Below are 25,000 nucleotides of genomic sequence, written 5' to 3'. Positions count from 1 at the left end.
ATTCATGATGCAGCGCTGTAAATCGAGTATAGCGTTCGAGATGGCAGAAATCAACACAAGTGGCAAGGCCGCTATATTGTGGAATCCAATCCTCCCTCCGAGTTATTGACTTCCGCTGCGGTCCGGAAACTGTTCACACGATGCCAAAGAGTGGTACGAAAACCTATCCGATACGTGGCGATTCACTTTCAAGATCGAAGCGGCGCAGCGTCGCTCCGTAGTAAAAACCGCGCCGAAATCAGCGTTCCCTTTGTGAACAGAAGCCCCATCCGATATGATTTTTGTGTCGGCGCACGAGCTATCCGAGGTAGAAAGTGTAGACATAGCCTAAGATTCATATTAATTAAAATGGCTAAAACTGTCGATTCAACTGTTCAGAAAATTCCACATAAACTAACAAAGACAAATTTTCTCACCTGTGGTATTCCGTAGGCACTCAAAATCGAACTAGTCCCCAAAGCGCCACTACTGAGATCTGGACCAACAATCGCGATAACCCCACAGTTTGTACCACCCTTTGTTGCAGAGCCGCAATTCTTCCAAGAACGGCCATTATTTTTGCTGAGCATATCCAATACTTCTCTCACGGCAACCTTAGGATTGGAGCAGGTATCTCTAATATCATAGCCGATAGTTCCACCAGAAGAATGAAAGCCACGGTTACACGCCTCTACCTTGAAGACGAAAGCTTCGACAAGGAAAAGCCCTTCTTCTCGTACGATACCACAGTCATGGCCTCTGGTGATTGGGAACAGGGCTCCGAGGATGAAATTGCCTTCTTGGAATCTTCTCCACCTAACCTGAGAGTTGACAGTTATTTCGACCCATATGCAACAAAGCAAAAAGCACAGTAGAGCCCAGATGTGCATTTCGGTGCGGTGAAAATCAACGGCAACAAAGAAATACAACGACAATTCAATCCACTGGACTTATGCAAACAATTGCGCATTTAAACGTTTTCCCCAGTGAGTTTTACTTGGATCAGTACACTTGCTGAACTCTGTTCGCATGCAGTACGATTCATCTGCAGCCAAAGTTCGTTACAACTTGGCTGATTCAGTGCTTTCTCAGAATTAGCCACTTTCGCTACTTCATGCAACGTATGTCCGAAAACCGGATTAAAGCCCTTCGCGACAAAGTCGTTTGCTAAATGCGGGGATTTGCAGAAAATAACTTTCACGTACACACCACTGAACATTGAGTTGGTCTGAAGTTTGCAGTTCCTTGACGTGCTGTTTTATTATTTCTGAAACTATGTTTCAAGATATCGGTCAATTAAAAACAGAAACCAATCTCATAGTATTCCGCCAATGAACGCCGTCAAATGACAGCAAAGAAAGACAGATGAAACGAACTTCTCAGCAACATGCTTCCTTCCCTGAAATAACAAATGCAAAAATACAAAAAATATCCGGTCTAAAACTTTCAATCGACAGGAAAATCTAAAGCAGTTTACGAAATCATAACATCCTCATAAAAGCACGGTGAAATTTCCTCACGACTTACAATCTCACCCACTTTAAATTCCAATTTCAAGAACGAAGCTGTCCTACTTGGCAGTCGATAGAGCCAATCGAGGTTGCTGTAGTCTCAAACCGTCATATTTTCCGAACAAACACTTCTTTCGTGTTTGGAGAATACAAACGAACACTAGACTGCTGACGAAACCTGCAAGGAAGGCACCGCCTCTTAACGTGAACTTGAACATTTTGTATCTACATTATTTCTTTTTTAATTGTCATATTAGTGACACCAATTTCCCGAGAATAGTTGCTGTCGAATAGAAAAGACAAAGAAATCCTGTCCATCGATTCGAAGCTCTTTTTGCAGATAATCTTTACGAAGAAATATGTGAATTTGCCCTGAAACACGTGAATTATCCTATAAACACGTAATTTTTTAACTTGAGATTTTCTGAAGTACAGCACATTTGGCAAAAAAAGCAATCTCAGAAACGTTTCTTTGCCACTTCTAAATTTTCTGGCAAATATTTGCAATACGCTTTGTAATATTGTCCAAGAAAGTTCTCACGTAAGACAGATATGCTATAATTTATTTTATGCTGACCACTTCATCGTTGAATAACTCACTAAAAAATGCAGCTTTACAACAAATCTTCTGAGAAATATTGACACATTACTTATAGCCTTTACCATGTCACTGGTAAATCCATGGAAATTTCTATGTACAAGGGTGGATAAAAAGTACTTATTATTTCTGTAAATTTACCATGCCAATTTGTAAATCCATGGAAATTTCCATGTAAACGGGCCTGGAACAAAATCATTTATATTCTTGTAATTTCCATGTATAAGGCTGGAACGAAACATTTATATTCTTGTACTTATATCATGCCAATTGTAAATCCATGGAAACTTCTGCATACAAGGCTGAAAAAAACACGTGAATTTGCCCTGAAACATGTGAATTATTCTATTATAATACACACCTAAAAATGTCTCCATTCTGATTCGCTAAGACATATGAAATTTCCAGGTGGCACCGCATGAAAAGGGAAAAACCCAAGCTATCGAACTGGTCAATTAGCGAATAAACTTAGAGATAGCGAATGAAATGCGAGCCTAGCTGGATAGTACAATTTTTGCGCGATATGAGTGTGACTATCTCAAATTTTTATGCATATTATTGGCCTATGGGCTGGTACGATTTTGTTCGAGATTGAAAAATGTGCTAGTGTTTATTTTTTCCTAATAATATACACGAAAAAAATTTCAGCGCGTTGATTGGCTGAGTGTTGCAGTGATAGCCAATCAAATGCGAGCCCTGGATGGTGCAATTCGTGGCGCAATTTTCCCGTGATTGCGTGATACGCGTGCGTTTAACCATCGCGAATTTTTTCATGTATATTATTAAGAGTAATCACATGATTTTTCTCGTGTAATTCACTAGTTGCGCAATCCTATAATACACCTCTAATACCCCCAAGACTTTTGCATATCATTGTTTGCAATTTCTCCTGGGACATGAAAATGTCCCAAGAGAAGTCGAAAACAATGCCTACGCAGATTAATATATATTTTTTTTTTGGGTGAGGGGGGGGGGGGGGGGGGTAAAAGAGGTGTATTATGGGATTTGTGCAAGTGAATTTGTGAATTTGAGATAAATAAGCACTTGTAAATTTTTTCAAAGACTACAAATTGCACTCGCCGTGCGGGCTCGTTTCCTCACGACTCACGACGTACAATCTTACCTACTTTAAATTCCAATTTCAAGAACGAAGCTGTCCTACTTGGCAGTCGATAGAGCCAATCGAGGTTGCTGTAGTCTCAAACCGTCATATTTTCCTAACAAACACTTCTTTCGTGTTTGGAGAATACAAAAGAACACTAGACTGCTGACGAAACCTGCAAGGAAGGCACCGCCTCTTAACGTGAACTTGAACATTTTGTATCTACATTATTTCTTTTTTATTGTCATATTAGTGACACCAATTTCCCGAGAATAGTTGCTGTCGAATAGAAAAGACAAAGAAATCCTGTCCACCGATTCGAAGCTCTTTTTGCAGATAATCTTTACGAAGAAATACGTGAATTTGCCCTGAAACACGTGAATTATCCTATAAACACGTAATTTTTTAACTTGAGATTTTCTGAAGTACAGCACATTTGGCAAAAAAAGCAATCTAAGAAACGTTTCTTTGCCACTTCTAAATTTTCTGGCAAATATTTGCAATACGCTTTGTAATATTGTCCAAGAAAGTTCTCACGTAAGACAGATATGATGTAATTTATTTTATGCTGACCACTTCATCGTTGAATAACTCACTAAAAAATGCAGCTTTACAACAAATCTTCTGAGAAATATTGACACATTACTTATAGCCTTTACCATGTCACTGGTAAATCCATGGAAATTTCTATGTACAAGGGTGGATAAAAAGTACTTATTATTTCTGTAAATTTACCATGCCAATTTGTAAATCCATGGAAATTTCCATGTAAACGGGCCTGGAACAAAATCATTTATATTCTTGTAATTTCCATGTATAAGGCTGGTACGAAACATTTATATTCTTGTACTTATATCATGCCAATTGTAAATCCATGGAAACTTCTGCATACAAGGCTGAAAAAAACACGTGAATTTGCCCTGAAACATGTGAATTATTCTTTTATAATACACACCGAAAAATTTCTCCATTCTGATTCGCTAAGACAAATGAAATTTCCAGGTGGCACCGCATGAAAAGGGAAAAACCCAAGCTATCGAACTGGTCATTTAGCGAATAAACTCAGAGATAGCGAATGAAATGCGAGCCTAGCTGGATAGTACAATTTTTGCGCGATATGAGTGTGACTATCTCAAATTTTTATGCATATTATTGGCCTATGGGCTGGTACAATTTTGTTCGAGATTGAAAAATGTGCTAGTGTTTATTTTTTCCTAATAATATACACGAAAAAAATTTCAGCGCGTTGATTGGCTGAGTGTTGCACTGGTAGCCAATCAAATGCGAGCCCTGGATGATGCAATTCATGGCGCAATTTTCCCGTGATTGCGTGATACGCGTGCGTTTAACCATCGCGAATTTTTTCATGTATATTATTAAGAGTAATCACATGATTTTTCTCGTGTAATTCACTAGTTGCGCAATCCTATAATACATCTCTAATACCCCCCAAGACTTTTGCATAACCATTGTTTGCAATTTCTCCTGGGACATGAAAATGTCCCAAGAGAAGTCGAAAACAATGCCTATGCAGATTATTATTATTATTATTTTTTTTTTGGGGGGGGGGGGGGGGTAAAAGAGGTGTATTATGGGATTTGTGCAAGTGAATTTGTGAATTTGAGATAAATAAGCACTTGTAAATTTTTTCAAAGACTACAAATTGCACTCGCCGTGCGGGCTCGTTTCCTCACGACTCACGACGTACAATCTTACCTACTTTAAATTCCAATTTCAAGAACGAAGCTGTCCTACTTGGCAGTCGATAGAGCCAATCGAGGTTGCTGTAGTCTCAAACCGTCATATTTTCCTAACAAACACTTCTTTCGTGTTTGGAGAATACAAACGAACACTAGACTGCTGACGAAACCTGCAAGGAAGGCACCGCCTCTTAACGTGAACTTGAACATTTTGTATCTACATTATTTCTTTTTTAATTGTCATATTAGTGACACCAATTTCCCGAGAATAGTTGCTGTCGAATAGAAAAGACAAAGAAATCCTGTCCACCGATTCGAAGCTCTTTTTGCAGATAATCTTTACGAAGAAATACGTGAATTTGCCCTGAAACACGTGAATTATCCTATAAACACGTAATTTTTTAACTTGAGATTTTCTGAAGTACAGCACATTTGGCAAAAAAAGCAATCTAAGAAACGTGTCTTTGCCACTTCTAAATTTTCTGGCAAATATTTGCAATACGCTTTGTAATATTGTCCAAGAAAGTTCTCACGTAAGACAGATATGATGTAATTTATTTTATGCTGACCACTTCATCGTTGAATAACTCACTAAAAAAATGGAGCTTTACAAGAAATCTTCTGAGAACTATTGACACATTACTTATAGCCTTTACCATGTCACTGGTAAATCCATGGAAATTTCTATGTACAAGGGTGGAGCAAAAGTACTTATTATTTCTGTAAATTTACCATGCCAATTTGTAAATCCATGGAAATTTCCATGTAAAGGCCTGGAACAAAATCCTTTTTATTCTTGTAATTTCCATGTATAAGGCTGGAACGAAACATTTATATTCTTGTACTTATACCATGCCAATTGTAAATCCATGGACTTCTGCGCACAAGGCTGAAAAAAACACGTGAATTCGCTCTGAAACACGTGAATTATTCTATATAATACACACCGAAAAATTTCTCCATTTTGATTCGCTAAGACAAATGAAATTTCCAGGTGGCACCGCATGAAAAGGGAAAAACCCAAGCTATCGAACTGGTCAATTAGCGAAGAAACTTAGAGATAGCGAATGAAATGCGAGCCTAGCTGGATAGTACAATTTTTGCGCGATATGAGCGCGACTATCTCAAATTTTTATGCATATTATTGGTTTAGGTAATCGCCAGATTTTTTGCCCTATGGGCTGGTACAATTTTGTTCGAGATTGAAAAATGTGCTAGTGTTTATTTTTTCCTAATAATATACATGAAAAAAATTTCAGCGCGTTGATTGGCTGAGTGTTGCACTGATAGCCAATCAAATGCGAGCCCTGGATGGTGCAATTCATAGCGTAATGTTCCCGTGATTGCGTGATACGCGTGCGTTGCTTCTGCTTAACTATCGCGATTTTTTTCCTGTATAGCAATCACATGATTTTTCTCGTGCAATTTGAAATAAATAAGCACTTGTACATTTTTTCAAAGACTACAAATTGCACTCGCCCATAGTTAATGCATGGAGATGGTTAAGAAACTAGACAAGTTCTTTTGTTTCATGTTTTTGTCCGTATTTTTGGCCTTGACCCTGCACAAAACACGCCTTTTTTCGAGAAGATAACCAATCAAATCCTTCGATTAAATTATGCGCAACTAATTTGCGAACCCGTGCGAAGGGAAAACAAAAGATTGTGCAGTGTCACGGTCAATTCAGCATCGATTGCAACAATATTGTTCTCGCTTTTGAAAGTTCTACGGTTTCATAAGCAGTCCCTTTGCGTCTCGGAAAAAACATTACTCGCGCTTATTTGTTCCAAGTTGCACTCGAAAATCATGTGATTATTTACCTGTAAGAATGTGTGTTATAAAAAACAACAACAACAAAAAAAAACACAGTGAGCTCGTTTTATTAAAAAAGAAACTTTCTCATTGTCTGTCACTAATATTTCGCCTGTTTTCTCGTGGTCTCAGCACAGGTAACCCAGGCTCACTGTGTGTGCCACATTGGTAAATATAAAGAACATATGAGGCGAAGTTTAGGTATGGAAATTTGCTAGAAAATGGAAATAAAAATCGATGAAACTTACCATGTGGTGAGCTGTTGTTGTCTTTAATACGTACAGGAAGTTTCGGGGAAAATGGTCCCCGTTCACCTTCCTTCATAGTGTAGTGACATGGTAGGAGAGTGAAGCCAGCGTCGGGACTCCGATCGACCCAAAACAAGCACGATTGGTTTCGCGAAAATCGAATCCAGTCGATAAATAAACACGCCAGGTTCGTGGAACATGATTTTCTATAAACCATGAATCCACTGAAGCATCTCCAGGTAGCAACGCGAAGCCACCAGGCTCCGTAGAACGTGTAAGTTAACCTGCTAAAATGGCGGCCAGAAACCGTTGTCCTCGCAAAGTGTCCAATTCAAAATGGCACTGAACTCGGGACGCCTGGTGATGAGTATAATAAGTTTCCCTAGAGGGAGGGGAGTCCCAAATCTCACTAACCCTAACCCTATAACTTCGAGTACGTATTAAAGACAAAAACAGCTCACCACATGGTAAGTTTCATCGATTTTTATTTCCATTTTCTAGCACATTTCCAGACCTAAACTTCGCCTCATATGTTCTCTATGTTTACCAATGTGGCACACACAGTGAACCTGGGTTACCTGTGGTCTCAGTTGCTCTCGTTTTATTTGTCGCCAGCTTACTGTTTTTTTTTTTGTATCTCAGCCTCTTTCCTCGTTGTACGACATATTAAATAAGATATATACTTAGCTTGTTTTGGTTGTCTTCAAACGTTTTGCTTGTTATACTGTGCATTCACTGAAGCAAGGGAGACTTTTGTCTAATTGGTTGATAATTTGCTTGTGCCCAGGTTTTTTTGACACGCACGCGAGCAAAATAACAAACAAAATGGCGGCCGAAGATGTCTTGTTCGATTACTTGCTCCTCGAATTTTTTAAGACCGGTTTATACGGTACGATCTGTCGGCCGATTTTGTCGGGCCGATAAGTCGTACCGTCTAAATTGTGTAAAACTTGTAATTTTTCCTCCAAAGATCTCCCAGTTGCCCTTTTAGAATCTACTATTTTGAACTTCTTTACAGTCCTCGCTCTTGCGTGATCGAAGTTTCGTCGGTGGCTTCATGCACAATTGAGTTGGGCAGATTTCCGAGTTAAAATGTTGTCATAGATCAATTGAGGTAGGAGTTCAGCCGAGGCCGCGCTGTCAGTTGAAGTCTGCTCAGGTGAGACGAGTTCGCTATGCCTTTCGTTTTGTATATAATCTTAAGCTAACATAAGCAAGCACAGCGTATTAAATCTTCTTTTAAAAGTTAATGTATTTTACTTTCCTTCTTGTAAACAAAAAAAAAAAAAACAAACTCTTCACCAGTTCCTAAATTGTAATTACTAGTTTCAAATAGCAACTTGTGTGGAGGTTTTGCTAAATCGCCATAGATTGAAATCGGGGGTTAGATAATAGGGGAACTGCAGCAAGCTGCCACAGTAGATAGTTGATGAAGGTGCAAGCTATTGTTATTTCCTATTTTTCTGTGTCCTTTCAATTCGATTGTTTTTCAGGAAAGATTTCCAGTAGTAGAAGCTCTCGGAACCTGCCATAGTTTGGTATTGTAAGCAGCTTCTATATTTTTTTAAGTCTATTGTTTCAATTGCTTAGTCTTTTGTTTTTGGCTAGGGCAGCGAGCCAATCACATTATACGTTATGTTTTCGGTTAGGGTCGAGCCAATCACATTATACGTTATGTTTTTGGTTAGGGTAGCGAGCCAATCACATTATACGGTATGTTTTTGCATGGTTAGGGTAACGAGCCAATCACATTATACGTTATGTTTTTGGTTAGGGTAGCGAGCCAATCACATTATACGTTACAAGAGCTGCTACATCACCCAAAATTTCCTATTTTTTTGTGCTCATGGCTGGAGAAAAATGTTGTAAGCTTGTGCTTCATGTTAATAAAACAGTTATATTGAACGTCGCAATGATGACTTCACTTGTGCATTTCCAACTGCTATTTTGTTCGTAATTTTAGGTTAAGAAAACCGGTTTTCTTATTTTGACTCTTTTATCCACTTGACACCCTGTTTGTTGAAATATCAGGGTGTTTGACAGTTTTGCAGAGTAGCGGACATATTTCTGAAAGTACCAGACGCTAGGCGCGAGGTCCCTAGGTGGGTCTGGGGGAATGCCCCAGATTAAGGCTGTGCGTTTTATTTAGCCTTTTGCTCATGAAAACACTAAATCAAAACACTGAAAAGCAAACGCTGAAAGCAAAAACATCGCTAAGTTAATTCAGAAGCGTCGGAAAAGTTGATAGCCGATAACAAAAACAAACAACTGTGATTTCGGTCTCAAAAACGCGATCTCATTTCTTTCCTTCCGTAACGTACCACCTAGCTCAGTTGGGCAAAAGACACAAGGTTAGCAAGAAAAAAAAAAAGTTGAGTGAAGCTTCTAGTTCCGCTTATGAAATAACCAAACGGCATCAAATCACGGGTTTGTGATGGAGATTCAGGAATAAATGTAAGGTTTCTTCATGTCGGAAGATTCCTTTGTACAACGAGATGAACCTAGCAGAGACGAATGGTGTTCCAAAATACAGCAGCAAAGGTAGGCGTTTTTTACAACTCAATCGAGAAACACCTGATTCGTAAATAGCATAATTTCCGCACAAGTGCTCTAGATACTGAGAAAGAACTCTCTCTGTTAACTTCTTATTCCTTTGAATAACCACACGTCACTTTTAATATTTGAATGTTTTATTCACTGTCTTCTTTCTCTCAAAGGAGGGATGCCTAATTCGTTGTTGACCAGCTTTGCTATATAGGATTGAATCTTTTTCGTAGCTCGAACTTCCTTCCTTGGGCTTCCACAGTAACACAGTACACATAGTGTCGTCAGTGCGCTGATCAGCAAAATTGTGTCCTTGTACAATCCTTGTAATTTTAACTCGGTCCAACTTTCTCCTTCCCGACTGATCATGTTAGATCAAGTGCGTGATTTTTGTTACCTTAAACACTGTTCCTTTTACTTGACAACAGCCACGGAGTGTTTCTTTCTCTCTGCGACGTAAGGTACGGTGCCTGGCTTGCTGTGTTCACGGCGATTCTCTTCCCTGGATAAGAAAATCATAAATCAGTGTTCTTTTGACATCCCACTCCGGAACCTTAAGGGAGATTGGTACGGGTTTGATGGGATAGATGGTACTGAATCACGTGTTCACATAGAGCAAGTTTCAATCGAGTGTCGTAAAGCCAAAACTAAAGTAATTACTTTGGCCAATCAAATAGGCCGGAGACAATTCAGTAAACCAATTAAAAATCGAAGTAATTACACGTAGCCAACACAAAGCGCGGGAGAATGTGCACGGGCGAGCCACGATTGGTTTTGGTTTTACTTCTGATTGGTTGAAAAAGTGGCATGAGAACTTTGAACCAATCATTGGGTGAAGTAATACAAAACCAAAGCAATTCGCTAATTACTTTCGACACTCAATTGAAAACCGCTCCAAACAACAAGCAATTTAACGAATTACCTACTACTGCTATTCCTCTGTTCTTTTATTCGAAAGAATCTTAACTTGATATTTGTGATAGCCTTCATCTAGAGTAAACCTTTTCGCTAAATATTATTGAATCTTAAGATTATCAGCAATCAATTAACTAGAATCTCAATCTTATTAACTCAATCTTATTATCTTATTAATCTCAATCTTATTAACTAGAATCTCTATCTTTATCATGGAAACATTCAATCGCTCTTGTCTTAAATAATAATTATTTCCTTTCGTAATCTTTGTCATTGTAAATTTATATATTAATTAAGTATTTTATCTTTGCTCCACCCAACTCGATTAGCCTTGCTAAATTTGGGTGGACAAACTTTTCACTGCAACTAGTATTGTATATAATAATAATAATAATAATAATAATAATAATAATAATAATAATAATAATAAAAGAAACTGAAGGACTGCTAACCGCTGCACAAGACCAAGCATTACGGACGAATAGCATTAAAAACAGGATTGATAAAGAGGATGTGTCTCCGATGTGTCGGTTATGTGGAGAACGAGAAGAGACCGTAAGTCATATCGTAGCGGAATGTAAGAAATTGGCGCAAAGAGAGTATAAAATGTGGCGACATGATAAGGTAGGCCAAGTTATCCATTGGAAACTCTGTCAGAAATTCAACATCCCATGCAAAGACAAGTGGTGTATGATCATGACCCTGAAGGAGTTATAGAAAACGATCAAGTAAAGGTGTTATGGGACTTCCGAATTCAAACAGACCATCAAATTGAGCATAATAGACCTGATGTAGTTGTTCTTGATAAGATAGAAAGATCATGTTATGTGAAAGATATCGCGTGCCCTTTTGATACAAGAGTGCTGGAAAAAGAAGAGAAAATGGAAAAATACCGAGAATTAAAAAGAGAGATAGGGAAAATCTGGAGCTGCCGAAAAGTAATTGTCGTACCAATTGTCATTGGTGCACTAGGGACGTTCAGCAAATTTTGAAAACATCGTTGAAGAAAATTGGACTTGATTGCACGGTATTACTAAAAAAGCCTCCTTGTTGGAACGGCAAGAATCTTGAGAAGAACACTAGACACCTAAGGCCATAGGTCGTGGCTTGATGCCTAGTTTACAAACCACGTTAACAACATATCGTGTGCATGAACGAAATAATAATAATAATAATAATAATAATAATAATAATAATAATAATAATAATATAATAATAATAATAAATATAATAATAATAAAGTTAGCAAGTACCTGCAGACGGCAGCCTTTTGATTGATTTGTTTTGATTGGTTGAGAATGTGGAGCGAACAAAACACCGCGAAAATACATTCGACATTGGAGAATATGGCGCAAACAAACAAACAAACGAACACCAAAATGCCAAATACTTTCGGCATTCAATCAAAAAGCGCTTCAATGAAGTTGCCAAATACATACTTTCTCCTGACTGAAGCCAGCATAATTCTCTTTTCCTTTGCTGCCTTGTACACAGATTTAGGAACGTGACGATGCCTGAAAAGCACAGCATATTCAATACAATAAGTCACAAATGAAATGCAGTTTTCACGATGGGAAAGAATTACTAGCTTACCTTTTGATTCGTCTTAGCTGTGGATGATGTTGAAAACGTTCCTTCAGTTTTGCGTTGTAGCTAAATGCTGCTTTTTGGCGTGGTGCGAGCTGCAAAGGAAGAAGATGAAAACGAGTATGATTCACGTAAAGTTTTTTTCCCTGTTCAGAATACGAGAATAAGTCAACAAAGTTTCTTTCAGAACAGGAAATCATACAAGAGTACTTTAAAGTGCTACTTCAGATTTTGAAATGTGTTTGCTGAACACCTGACTGGCAAAATTTTGAGCTTTTTTTTTTTTTTTTCCCACAGGCTGTTCACTTTGCAGTCTAAGTTTTGGATTTCACGGTCCGCAATTGACCTCTTTAGCTTGTACCTTTTGTTTTCCCATTTCAGACCACGTGATGCTCTCAAGGGAATTCTCCTTTTGTTTTTTCATAGTTATTCGTACATAAGCACGTGCATAGGACGACATTTGAAAAAACTGTTCTCTAAAGTAACATAGCGTGGTCTGAAATGGGAAAACAAAACGTACAAGCTAAAGAGGTCAATAACTGATTCACGTTCACAACGGACCAATTGGACCTCAGAAGGTTGGATCAAGGGAAACGTGGGGACAGCTATTCTTAGAGTTATTTTCATAGAGTTATGTCGTAGAGTTAGAGTTAACTCTAACTCTACGACATAACTCTATGAAAATAACTCTACTGCTAGTCAACCTCGGGAAAAGTGAGGTCATTTGCTCACTATCTTAAAATCACAGCCTGTAAATGCAGCTTAGCACATATGCAAAACACGTGATTAAAAGTCTAAAAGCATTCACCTTCATCACTCGGCGGCCATTCTTGAGTCCGTAGGGAACAAAGGCATTTTGCCCGTCTAGCCTCACATTGAATGAGAGATTAGACGGGCAAAATCTTTTCTTTGGACACTGAGTGATGATGGATGGGTCTATTGCATTCTTAAAGTATTGAATCTGACGTGATTTTCTCCACAACCCAGTTCTCTCAATATTTTAAAGTTAGTAATGACGGACCATTAACTAAGAAAATTCCATTTGTAAATAAACAGGTGTCTTTTTTAAATCAAGGCTGAAAACTTGGGTCGCTTAGTGTTTCGTTAACGTAGTTTTGGAATCTGTCCAAAGAAAAAGAATTGATTTTTTGGTCATAGTAGCACTTCAAGCTCTAATAGCCTTTATTGTCTGGTTACATATTTCTACACGCTACACACGATTTACACGTAGGATTACTTCACGAATTCACTGAAGGGGCTATGTCACGTTATTTTAGGAAGTTTCATCTTAAGTTTATCACGAGTTTAAAACTCGAAAATGGTAATGTGGAATTCCCTTCCTCGTAAACTTATCGTTACTTCATAAACGAGATGATTCTGAGGAAAAACAGCCTTTATCCAGGCGATTTGCTATAAACTTGAAAAACGTCGGCCCTACCTTTTTCAAGCCGATTTCAATCTTGTGCAGTTGTGCAGTTGTGCAGTTGTGTCCATCCATGCTTTTCGTTCCTTTTGTTTGTTTTTGCTCAACGGTTTTAAGTGGTTATTGCAATGTTTCATGGGTGTCACGAAATTACATGTACATCATTTTGCGTGACATAGCCCCTCTCCGCTCAACGGTTTTAAGTGGTTATTGCAATGTTTCATGGGTGTCACGAAATTACATGTACATCATTTTGCGTGACATAGCCCCTCTCCGCTCAACGGTTTTAAGTGGTTATTGCAATGTTTCATGGGTGTCACGAAATTACATGTACATCATTTTGCGTGACATAGCCCCTCTCCGCTGAACGGTTTTAAGTGGTTATTGCAATGTTTCATGGGTGTTACGAATTTACATGTACATCATTTTGCGTGACATAGCCCCTTTAAACTGCGTACGTTAAATATGCTCATTCAGCCCCCTGAAGCAGAGGAAAGCGCAAACATTCCGTTAATAGCAAATCGGGAAAAAGAGCAAGAATGGCGGCGATTGCGAGTACTCCAGCCTCAATCCGGAATCGTCACGGCAACTTACCGCTCCGAGCTTTTGCGAAGCATTTGCCTTCCAGATCCTGAAAAGTAATTGAAAGTATGAGAAGCTGCTAAAAACACACGTTTTCCGAGTTTCTTTTATTCTGCCAACTTGACCTATTTCGTGAGGCCGAATGGTTTCCGAGCCATACGCCAACAGGTAAAAAGGCGTTCCAGCTAAATAGGTTTGAGCAAATAGAGTGTTTTCACGTGACGTCACAGCGGCCATATTGGAGTCCCTAAAGACATGCCGACCATTGAGTGATTCATTTCGACACTTTGTAATTTTAAATGATATAAACGTAAAAAGTAGCTACAATGGAGTATTTTTCCTTCTTGTCATACCGTATATTTGTTTCGTCGCTTCCAGAAAGCACGAATGTCGAATCCGCACTGAAACGAACGCAAAAGACGTGCTGCATTCGACGAGTGTGGTACACCTCCCTATGTAAAAATCAGAAGTCCAATTAGATTTCTTCCTCCGCAAAAGTCAACATGTTTGGAAGCGTACAGTGCAACAACCTCCATTCCAACTAAGGAATCACTTTAAATCACAGGGGTTAACGTTTGGAATCAAATTGCTTGGTAGAAATTTAAACCCTCTTTTGCTTTAATTCGATAAAGAATGATCAATATTTTGTTCTTGTTCAAAAAGTCGCAGACTTCTCTGAATGAAATAGCCGACTCTTTTCGTCGGCTGAAACCACTGTAGACGGTTGTGTCGGAAAATAAACTTGCAAATATCGATGTTAAGTAAATATATCGTAATTAGATGTTTTGATGTGTGGAATCGGTAAATATTTGTACTCGTTCGCGAGTTTTTGTACAATAACTAATAAATAGATAATAAAAAAATCATATTCGGAAGAAACTGCCAGATCCCCTCCCCCCTTCCCCTCTCAAAAAACTAAATAAGCCGTCCATTATAAAGAAACTCATAGCAAAACTCGCCTGCTTCTTCCGCTGTCCCGGCCGAAAATCCTTATGGTTTTATCATAGCTTCCGCTTACAAATTCCTGACCAGTGGGCGAATAGTCCACATCCAGCACGGCTGATACGTGGTCCATGTGAACGTTGATTGGCTGTGTAAAGTGACGTATGTCAAATGTGTATAGATTCGTGTCTTCATTGGCTGCTGTGAGGACGAATGATTCCAGCGGATTCCAGGCCACCACGTTGCTTCGCATCTTCATGACAAGCTTACGAAGAGCGGTTGAGCCTCGCATATCGTACAGGATAATGCTGCGATCGGATGCGGTGCTGGCTAACAACTGGGTCTAGAGTATAAAAAAGAATAGAAGCCGGCAACCGGTGCTGTAGTGCCGCCTACTTGACGTCTAACTTGGCTTCTCGCATCTCCGTCTTATTACGTGTCGACAGAAACCCATAAGGATTGAAAGTGTAACGCGCGTTCACAGCTTCCGAATATTCAGTGCGAACTGATTGGTTGAATGTTTCAGTGCTAAGTACCATATTTGGAAACCCCTCGCTCTTGTTGTTCCAAATATGGTACTTAGCAAATTGAATATTCAGAAGCTTGTTTCCCAGCACACAAGGGGCCGTTACACGTTTCAACCCTTATGGGTTTCTGGTGTCGATCAATGGACTATCAGTTCGTCAGTAATTCAAAGTGACCAATTTTGCATCTTGTTGCAGCTAACTGTCAGGTCCTTTAATTTTATACTCAAAATGCTGAAAATGCTGAAAACTGCATTTCTGAGGCAAAATTTTGTGGTGGAGTATAACAGGGCCTCCTTGAAGAAAGGAGCCTTGAGGCTGGCCACGCCCTGATATATTATCCCTTAACCAGTCACCCAGTTTAAAATCTTGTTGACAACCCGTTCCTCAGTCCTCGCAAGTGAAATGTCCACTTCCGGCTGCTTTCTGTGGTCCAAAAGCATCGCGTGCTTAAGCTCTCTACTCTCCTTCGTACAACTTCATCACAACGTCACAGATTAATGATGGTAGAAACTAGAAAGTAAACTATCCTTGAGAGACTATGACTTTTTGTTGAATTTTTGACCTCGGGTATTTCTAGGAGAATTCTCGACAGTTATGCAAACCCTCGAATGTGTCTGGGATTTGCATAGCTGTTTCGAATTCTCCCAACTCCCTCCTTAAAAAAATGACGTTCACATGTAAGAGCTCAATTGATAGAACAATACACTGGTACACGCACATGCATCACAAAAGTCACAGACACAATCCCTTTAAAGCCTGAATTTTCAGACTTTCCTTCTGTTACTGCTTAAGGAGGGTGGTTCTAAACTACCAAACTGTTGCTATGGACCCCTTCAAATAATCATAGTGTGTTCTATTTAACATTTCTGTGTCTGGTTTTAAACTCACAACCATATTTGGTACATTGTAAATCAAGCGACCAAAACAGAAAATGCCTAAAAACTCGGCGAGTTAACTATATTTTTCACAAATTTCTAGCGCAACAGTACAGAGAACATGGCAGTATCCTAAATACGAAGTGCACACGAAATGCAACAGTTACTGTACCTCTATGGGGTTAAACTTGACGCTGTGTATGGTATCTACGCCCCAAGTGAAACTTCGGATGGGATTGGATCTGTTTTCGTTCCAGATGTCAACTTGCTCCCCACATGTTGCAAACATGGTATCCCTCTGGTGATGATCAATTCCATGATAGATGTTCTAAAGAAAGAAAACATATCGGTAACACAGGTAATGAAAAGACATGCAACCAAATTTTCCACAATTTAATTTTATTATCAATGTTAAAAATGGTTTACAGCTTCATTGATAGCAGTTCTTCACATTGCAGGTCTGTCACTAATATTTGAAGCTGGCAGGGATGTGCATGCCATTGTCACCATTGCGGTATATTAAACATAGGCATAGTCTGATGCTACTTTGCTTTGAATAAATTTGATTAGTATAATTACATTAGGTGATTATTGAAAATTTTCTGCGATAATCACCTAAGCGGTTTTTCAAAATGGTCGCAAGCCGTTTTGCCGAGGTGACAGACAAAGAAATTAACTGCTTGAGAGAAAATGCATATCTTTCAATTAATAACATACATGAAAAAACTACTCGATTCTGATTGGCTGAGAGCAGTGCAGTTCAGGTGTAACACAGTGCAAAAAGTGTAATACACATGGCATCTGACAGGATGCCGCGATGCAGATCCCTAAAATCCGCATAAAAAAGAAGAAATGCCTGATATTAGTGATAAAGCAGCTGCTTTAATGCCATCCTCACAAACAAAAGCCACAGAGATGGACTATTTTGAAACGCTTAATATTTTCCTGAACATTGAAGAAAACATGCCATTTCGTTCACAAGATGAAAGTTCGTAAGCGGTTTCCACACATTTTTCGGTAATCATTGAGCCTGGACTCTAGTCAAACCGTTTTCATAACATACCTTAGGCTCGAAATTTTTAAAAAAGATGCAAAAAGGTATGAAAATTTAGCCACAAGTTATAGCAGCAAATTAAATTGCATCATTTGTAAAAGTAGGGACAATCATTGCGATAAAGTTGTACAAAACAAAATAGGAGCCCTGCACAATACGTATGTGTAAAAAACCGCTGAAAATGGTGAATGATCGAGGGAATGGATCGTGGTTCAACCACATCACAATTTTGCTCCATATCTCCAAACTGGAACAAAATTCATGACGAGAAACACAATACTTTTTTTATTGCTTTATTTATTTTAGCAAAAGTTTCGGTAAAATACCGATTACTAACCCTTTTATTTTAACGGTGAAAGCCAGTCGCAAATTGGCGACTCATCCAGATAACTTAATCGCAAAGGGAAAACATTCAGTCGTAAATGCAACTGTATTGATCGCAATAATTCGAGGCCTAAGTAATAAGCAAGTAAATACATTGGACGGGCCTAATTATTAGTTCCATAAATTGTTTAAATTTCTGCATAATCAACACATGTTTACCGGTACGCATAATATGGCCAAATATTTCCACATAATCTTAATTTTTTGCCGCGCCTGGATGGCGCAATTTATGGCACATTTTTTCCCTGATTGCGTGATACGCGTACATTTCTTCTGCTTAACCATCTCAAATTTTCTCGGATATATTATTAATAAGTACAGCTGTAATCACATGATTTTCCTTGTTCAATTTGGAATAAATAAGCACTTGTAAATTTTTTCAAGACTACAAATTGCGCTCGCCCTATGGGCTCGTGCAATTTTGCTCGTCTTTGAAAAAATTTATGTGCTTATTTAGTCCAAATTGCACTTGAAATCATGTAATTACCTACAATGATACTAGTTAATCACCTGTGTAATTATACTAAAACAATTATTCACCTCAGGCTCAGTGAATATCAGTGAATGAAAACCTTGATATTCACCTCACCAACTGCGAATATTATTGTTAAATGTAGAGCTCTTAGAAAGTTACAATAATGTACGTACATGTAACAGACCCAGACCCAGACCCAGCATTTTGACACTCCCGTCTAGCGTCTACATCAGGGGTGAGGGGATGTTGTCGCAAGGGTCCTTCTTTTATATTTTTACATCACCCCTGATGAAGACAAAATGCTAAATCTCTGCATTTAGCTTTTCTAACATTCATACCTTGCCAATGATTGTGTTGAGTGGATCAGGAGCTGTTGCTAAGCTTAAATCCAAGCATTGATCCATACTCCACTGTTTAATAACTTTGTCATCGCCAACCTGCAAGAGTATGAAAAGAAATTAACTTCACATATGATACATGTAACTAAATCCTTTGCGATTTTAAAGTGTGCCCATCCTCAACCTTCGTTTTCATTGCTAAGGCCACCAACATCAAACATGCTACATTAAATTTTTCTTCAATTCATGTATTTCTTGACCTAAATCCTTACAATAATTTCACTTTAAACCTGCTAAAAGTGATTTGACCCAATGGTTAGGAAATGAAAGAAAAGTCTCTTAAATTGAAGTAAAAATCGTCTTGGAAATGCAATAAATCTATTCAAATTCAGCTGATGAAGTTTGTAGGGCCATATTGAGGTGAGAGAAATGAATGCCTCTTTTTCGTAAACTTTGCACAAATTTAACAATGTTTTCTCTGTTTTCATAGCATTAAAAAGTAGAGTCTGTACAATTCCCTCTCCTTTATTCAGTCAATTTGTGCAACAATAGTGCAATGACAACTCTGAAACACTGTAAACTTGACTGCTTATCTTTGTCTAATGATGATGGCAAGCAGTCAAAACACAGCAGTCTACATTAATTTTATGTGGCCACATTGCACACAACCTCCCACAGTATAATTAGCATGACATTGTAAAGTGTACCAGTATATTTTTTGTCACTACTTTACCACAAAGACCACAACCTTTTCGGGCTTCCAGGCACGTTTAAGGCAGGGTGTCAACAAGGAATTCCAGCAGGTCAAATTCCAACAGCTCCTGGCCCACCAAACCATTATAAATTTTCTATGTAATTTTGTCGGGTTCTAAAGCTGACCTTCTAGGGTTTTTAAGCTGAGACCCCCCTCTTTTCCGAAACACTGCTTTTTGTTCACAGGTGCTATGTAGGCATCCTAAAGCACCTCACTCTAGATCTAAAAGCTTAAAGACCAAGAACAAAACTTAATTTCATCTACCATCTGATTTTCAATGTTGAAACCTTACAGTGACAAATGTGTTTCCAGAAGGACTGACACATAACCCACGAACAAACCCTGAGTGAGCAGTCAAGGTTCGGAACCGTTCACGTCTGGGTAAACTCCACAAGCAAACCTGAAAAACAAATTAAATTTTATAATAATAATAATAATAATAATGATGATGATGATGATGATGATGATGATGATGATGATGATGATGATGATGATAATAAGCATTTATATAGTCAATCAGTGCAAGATGAAACTCGACCACTGAATACCCTTTTAAACCTGCCAGAACGACCTAAGACAATTGGACTGGAGAGGCAGGCAGGCTTTATTTTGTAAATATATTTTGCTAGATCGTAATTATGAAGCTAAAGTATTAACCTTTGATAAAGACGGTGAAAAACACAAACATTGCGTCTGGGCTACCTGTGGTTAAATCGAGTTACCACTGTATATGTTCGATAAACACCTACCTCTCCGTTGCAAGAACCCGACAACAACACGGATAAACTTCTAGGATGTCTGGTAATACAATTCACGCCATCTGTGTGTCCATCAAGCGATCCAACAAACGGTTTTGCGAAAACACGCTCGAGTTTGACCGCATTCAACGCCCGTGTGTATTCACGTGGAGCTTCTAAAGGGTGCAACGCTGGGTCGAGATTACGATGAAGTTTGTGAATTTCTGACTTGTTCTCTCGCACATAATCTGCCGGGTTCCTCGACAAGACTTTCACCTTCATATTTTTTTAGAACTATGGCTTTGGATAACACTTTTCTCATCCAACAAGTCACATATTGTTTTATAGCATCGCCATTTTGTTCAGCAGTTGGTCAGCAGTTGATTCAGCCTCGTTTTGATAAAGCTGGAACATGGTTTCCATGGCAACTACCCCAGAATTTGGAACAAGATGGCGCTTCCTTTTAGTTGTTTATTCGATGGACTCATTTCAACTGCTTCCTTTAACTCATGTTTTTAACTTTTGATAATGGTAGGTAGAGGTTTTGTCACAGTTTTCTAATCCATTAATATTCGAGTGAATCTCTTTGACGTAGCCTAGAAATTAAAACGCTCTTTTAAGCTCTGTTTCCATTCCTGCAAAAGTGCTTGGAAAGGATTGCTCATTCTGCGATTTATGATCATGTGGCACCATTCCTCCCTGACTGGCAGCACGGGTTCATTAAAGGAAGATCATGTGTAACTCATCTTGTCGTAACGTACCATCATTGGGCCAAGTGCTTGGACGAGAGTCGATAGACTGACGTTGTGTATCTTGACTTAATTGCCAAAGTGTTTGATCGAGTACATGTACCTCATGACATCTTACTACTAACAAAACTTATTTAATTTCGGTATTGGCCATTCCCTCTTGAATTGGTGTGCAGATTACTTGTATGAACATTATCAGAGAGTCATCATCGACGGCCAGCACTCTTCCTGGTCTAATGTTACATCAAGGAGTTCCCTAGGGATCTATCTTGGGTCCTCTTTTTTTCGTTATCTTTATCAGTGATCTTCCTGACTTCGTCTGTTCTGGTAATACCATCGCCCTTTGTGCTGACGACTGTAAAACTTCAAGAGTAATTGACAATTCTCAATTGATCATGGCACTTTGTTTCAAGAAGACCTCAACAATCTCTGGACTTGGAGTAAATTAAATAGAATGGATTTTAATATTAAAAAGTGTAAAATAATGCGGATATCTAGAGAAGTGCAATCAGTAAAGACTGAACTTTGTATGAATGAATCACTTCTTGAGATGGTTCTTGAATTTAAGGACTTGGGTCTGCTCGTCGACCGTCACCTATCCTGGAATTCCCACATGAATGTCTCCAAAGCCAAGAGAATGCTGGGCCTAATATCTCGTACCTGTAGGGACTTTGCTGCTGTCACAACTCTCAAGACACTATATTGCTCTTTTGTTTGATCTCACTTAGAGTATGGCTCTGTTGTATGGTCTCCGTACACCCAACAGAACATTGACATCATAGAACGTGTCCAGAGAAGAGCTACCAGGCTCGTCCTCAAGTCAGACATTGACTATGCCTCCTGTTTAAAGAAACTCAATCTTCAATCACTTGAGCAAAGGCGATTTATGGCAGATGTCACATTTCTAAACAAGGCACTCAATGGTTATCTAGTATATGTGGACCTCGCTAAATATCTGAATTTCTAATTTCTACTCCAGGCAAGATCGTTACATCGTCAGGGGTTGTGATAGTATGAGGCTAAAAAAGAACTTTGCTAGAACAAATTTAATATTATAAATTTTCTTATTTTAATAGGATAGTTGATAGCTGGAATAGCTTACCTAGTAGTATTCATATAATAGCTCTAATTTGAAGACCTTTAGAATTAAATTGATGAAACATTTAACTCAGTCTTAATTAATTTCATGTAACTACACAAAATCTTTTTTAGGTTATATCATTATTCAATAATCATTTTTATCATTATTTTGAAGTGTATATCTAGGTCATCTGCCTCGTATGGGATCTCAGACTCTTTTGTGTATCATCCTTATGGCACTATATTTTCCTTCTCTTTTTTTCCCCTCCTTTGTAATATGTCGCCATTAAATAGTAATAAACAAATAAAAATAAAAAAATAAGAATTTTACTATGCTGATCTTTTGTGATCAATTTTCGACTACTATTTTGTCTTATAATTCTTCACACAGGAAAAATCTTCCTCCAGTGTGAAGTTGCCAAACGTCGAGAACACAACTATACGAGAGGGAGAGAGATTCCAGGCCAAAAACTGGAAAGTGTTGAGCAAAAAAGATATACAGAAGCTTTCACCGCAGCAGAGGAGCAAATACTTAGCGGTAAGAAATAAGCCGCTGAGGGACATATATAAATAACATGGACCCCAGGTCCATTGACCACCACTGTGGACCCGGTCCATGTACTACAGTACCCCTGGGGACCACCGCTCATTTTGCAAAGTCAAGAAAGAGAAGTCATCCTGGCACTTATCTGGAGAATTTAAGCAATAATTATTGTCTCTTTTACAGCCCATACCTAGGAGCGATGTTTTCACAGACCGCGATTTATTGACGTCATAGCATCACCAAACAGGAAGTGTCTTTGTTTCTTGCAGAAAAGGTTGACTAAAAATAGATTGGTTTGCAAAACTGCCTTGACATAGGCTTAATATGGAAGTTGTTCGCTCTTAGTCATGGACTACTGCTCAAATTGATTAGATAAGTGCGACAATCACTTCTCTCTTTCGTCTAAAGATTTTTCTGCTTAAGCCTTGTAACTTACATCTAACAAGATAAGGGGTGGTCCACAGGGGTAGTCCATGGACCAGGTCCATGAAGGGGTCCATGGACTCAGTCCACACTGGGTTGGTCCATGGACCTGGGCTCCAATTGTTTTGTTTTCGTCCCTTTCTGAACTTCTAGATTCCTACGTTTCGGTATTTCCAAAATGAAATATGTATAACTTGCAAAAAGAAAAACAACAACAACAACAACAACAACATAAAATTGAGAAAAATAAAAATAAAAGAAATATTTTCTCAATTTCATGTTGTTGTTATTTTTTGCGTGTTATAAACTTAGGATTCTGGAAGCTAAAAAGGGCTTAAATATTTACTTTCTCATGCATGTATATTTACTGTAGCATCAAGTAATTGAGTCATTCCAATTTTATCTGCACCCCTGCCCCCCTTTTTTTAAACGGTCGGCACAGAACCTGTTGGAATCTGAGATTTTCATTTTATCCCCTTGGAATCATTATTTTGCCAAAAAAATTTGGACGATCAATTATCATAATCGGGAGCCATCTTGATGCCCCTGAGCTCTTTTCTTTTGCACTAGCTTGAGGGAGAGAAGAGCTCCAAGGAACCCCTCAAACAGAGGTTCTCTTGTTGTTTGTTGTAGAGAATGACAGTATCAAAATGCATGATAACATCAGGGTTGTAGCTAAGAATAAATTCATCCGGTTGAAGGCGCTTAGCAACATCCCTGTAACATAGTTGCTTAGCAACAGGCTATTGAAGGACAATCGAAAAATCACACTCTTTGGCAGGATTTGAACTTACAACCTCAGTCTAACTGCACAGATTTTGTCCTCTGTAACCCATTGAGTTACATAAAATTTAAATGTGAAGTCAACAAATTCCTTAAAGCTTGCCAGTAGTGCCTTGTTCATCTGACAGTGCTGTGGCTCAGTTAACAGAAGATGATGCCAAGGAGAAAAATAAATGTCACACTGTACATGAAGCTATATCAATGGTGGCAAAAAGAATACAAGGTTTGATTAAATTATTTTATTGCAGTATGAGCCAGCTCCTAAGGAATGCAATGAAGCCATGTCTGCTGCAAGGAAAAGATTAAAGGACTTGGAAAAGTCAAGACGAATGTAAGCTTTTCAAATTATTGTATTACAGTATATTACTGGAAGGTCAATTATCCACATGGATTAACCAAAAATAACCAACAAAAGTACAGGACACACCTTTAGAGAGTGTTTAATCTGTTCCTCGGTGGGATTTCAACATTATAATCTGAATTATCGAAACACGAAGTCAACGGAAACCATTTACAACTCTACCGCGGAATTTTAATTACTGAGGGTTTACCTCGTTTGGCTGTCCCGCGGCAACTTTGGCCAGGAGCCTAGCCGTAAATTTCCCTCGGCAGAAAATGGGCCTACCGTGGGAATACTGAGGGAAAGTCGCGACAGGGTGACGCAGCAATGACGCAGTAAAGGGGTCAATATTTTCATGCGGTACTGTACCTTCCTTCCTACAGTACCTTAACATTTATTTAATTTATCTATTCTCATTTGCAATCTTTTCTTGCATAAGAAGGGGATTTTCATTGGGAGTTTTGTGGTCGAGTTCTATGAAGAGTGTGCTTTTGCAGATTTAAATGCCATAGCCTGAAGTAACCATTGTCAAATTAATCATAATGTTATTTATCAAAGTTATACCAATGTAATTTATTCGAGTCACATGTATTCAGACTGTAAACCCCAAGGCAAATAAACTGAGGTTGATAGATTATATTTCCCACTCATATTTTGTCTACTACAATGTACTTACATTGTTTCCCTTAGCAATTCAAACTTCCACCTGAAGTCCTGCCATGCGATAGCTTGATCTGCATAGCGAACAAATTGAATGTCTAAATAAATGCAGCACAAGTTCTGACTTTGCTTGTTTTTCAGTAATAATTTAAATATCATGATGTCAAGCATTTCCATCGATCGTTCTCTCATTACAGTTATGACTTTTGATTTTTACTTGATTAAATGGGGGAAACCAGATAAAGGAAATTTCACTTAGCTTGGTTTGAAATGAGAGCTAAGGATGTATTTACGGATTACGGCAGCAATCCAAAGATAAAACCTTATTCCAAGA

The 25,000-nt window shown here is 38.5% G+C and overlaps 3 protein-coding genes across 3 annotated transcripts in view; 1 reads left to right on the top strand and 2 right to left on the bottom strand.

Annotated features, from left to right (window-relative positions):
* LOC138033293 (extracellular calcium-sensing receptor-like) overlaps positions 1–2,960 on the bottom strand; it is a 10,467-nt gene extending 7,507 nt beyond the window's left edge. Inside the window, exon 1 of the mRNA XM_068881049.1 lies at positions 417–2,960. Coding sequence (XP_068737150.1) covers positions 417–869 — 453 coding nt within the window. The 5' untranslated portion in view covers positions 870–2,960. The remainder of the gene's footprint in view (positions 1–416) is intronic.
* A 6,662-nt stretch (positions 2,961–9,622) lies between these two features.
* LOC138031232 (DDB1- and CUL4-associated factor 13-like) lies at positions 9,623–20,369 on the bottom strand. The gene is made up of 10 exons (XM_068878910.1): positions 20,100–20,369; positions 19,643–19,750; positions 18,597–18,695; positions 16,518–16,673; positions 14,961–15,286; positions 14,355–14,453; positions 14,014–14,050; positions 12,003–12,091; positions 11,849–11,923; positions 9,623–9,996 (listed from the first exon to the last, which is right to left on the bottom strand). The coding sequence occupies exons 1-10, from the start codon at positions 20,367–20,369 to the stop codon at positions 9,909–9,911; spliced, it is 1,347 nt and encodes a 448-aa protein (XP_068735011.1). The 3' UTR covers positions 9,623–9,908.
* A 111-nt stretch (positions 20,370–20,480) lies between these two features.
* LOC138031233 (protein LKAAEAR1-like) overlaps positions 20,481–25,000 on the top strand; it is a 13,182-nt gene continuing 8,662 nt past the window's right edge. The window contains exons 1-3 of the mRNA XM_068878912.1: positions 20,481–20,618; positions 22,308–22,454; positions 23,915–23,997. Of these exons, the coding sequence (XP_068735013.1) occupies positions 20,616–20,618; positions 22,308–22,454; positions 23,915–23,997 (233 nt within the window). The 5' untranslated portion in view covers positions 20,481–20,615. The remainder of the gene's footprint in view (positions 20,619–22,307; positions 22,455–23,914; positions 23,998–25,000) is intronic.

Source organism: Montipora capricornis, chromosome 14 (genome assembly GCF_036669925.1).
Source record: "Montipora capricornis isolate CH-2021 chromosome 14, ASM3666992v2, whole genome shotgun sequence".
NCBI lineage: Eukaryota > Metazoa > Cnidaria > Anthozoa > Scleractinia > Acroporidae > Montipora > Montipora capricornis.
Note: the sequence above shows the minus strand (reverse complement) of the source record. Positions and strands in the feature narration are given on the sequence as shown.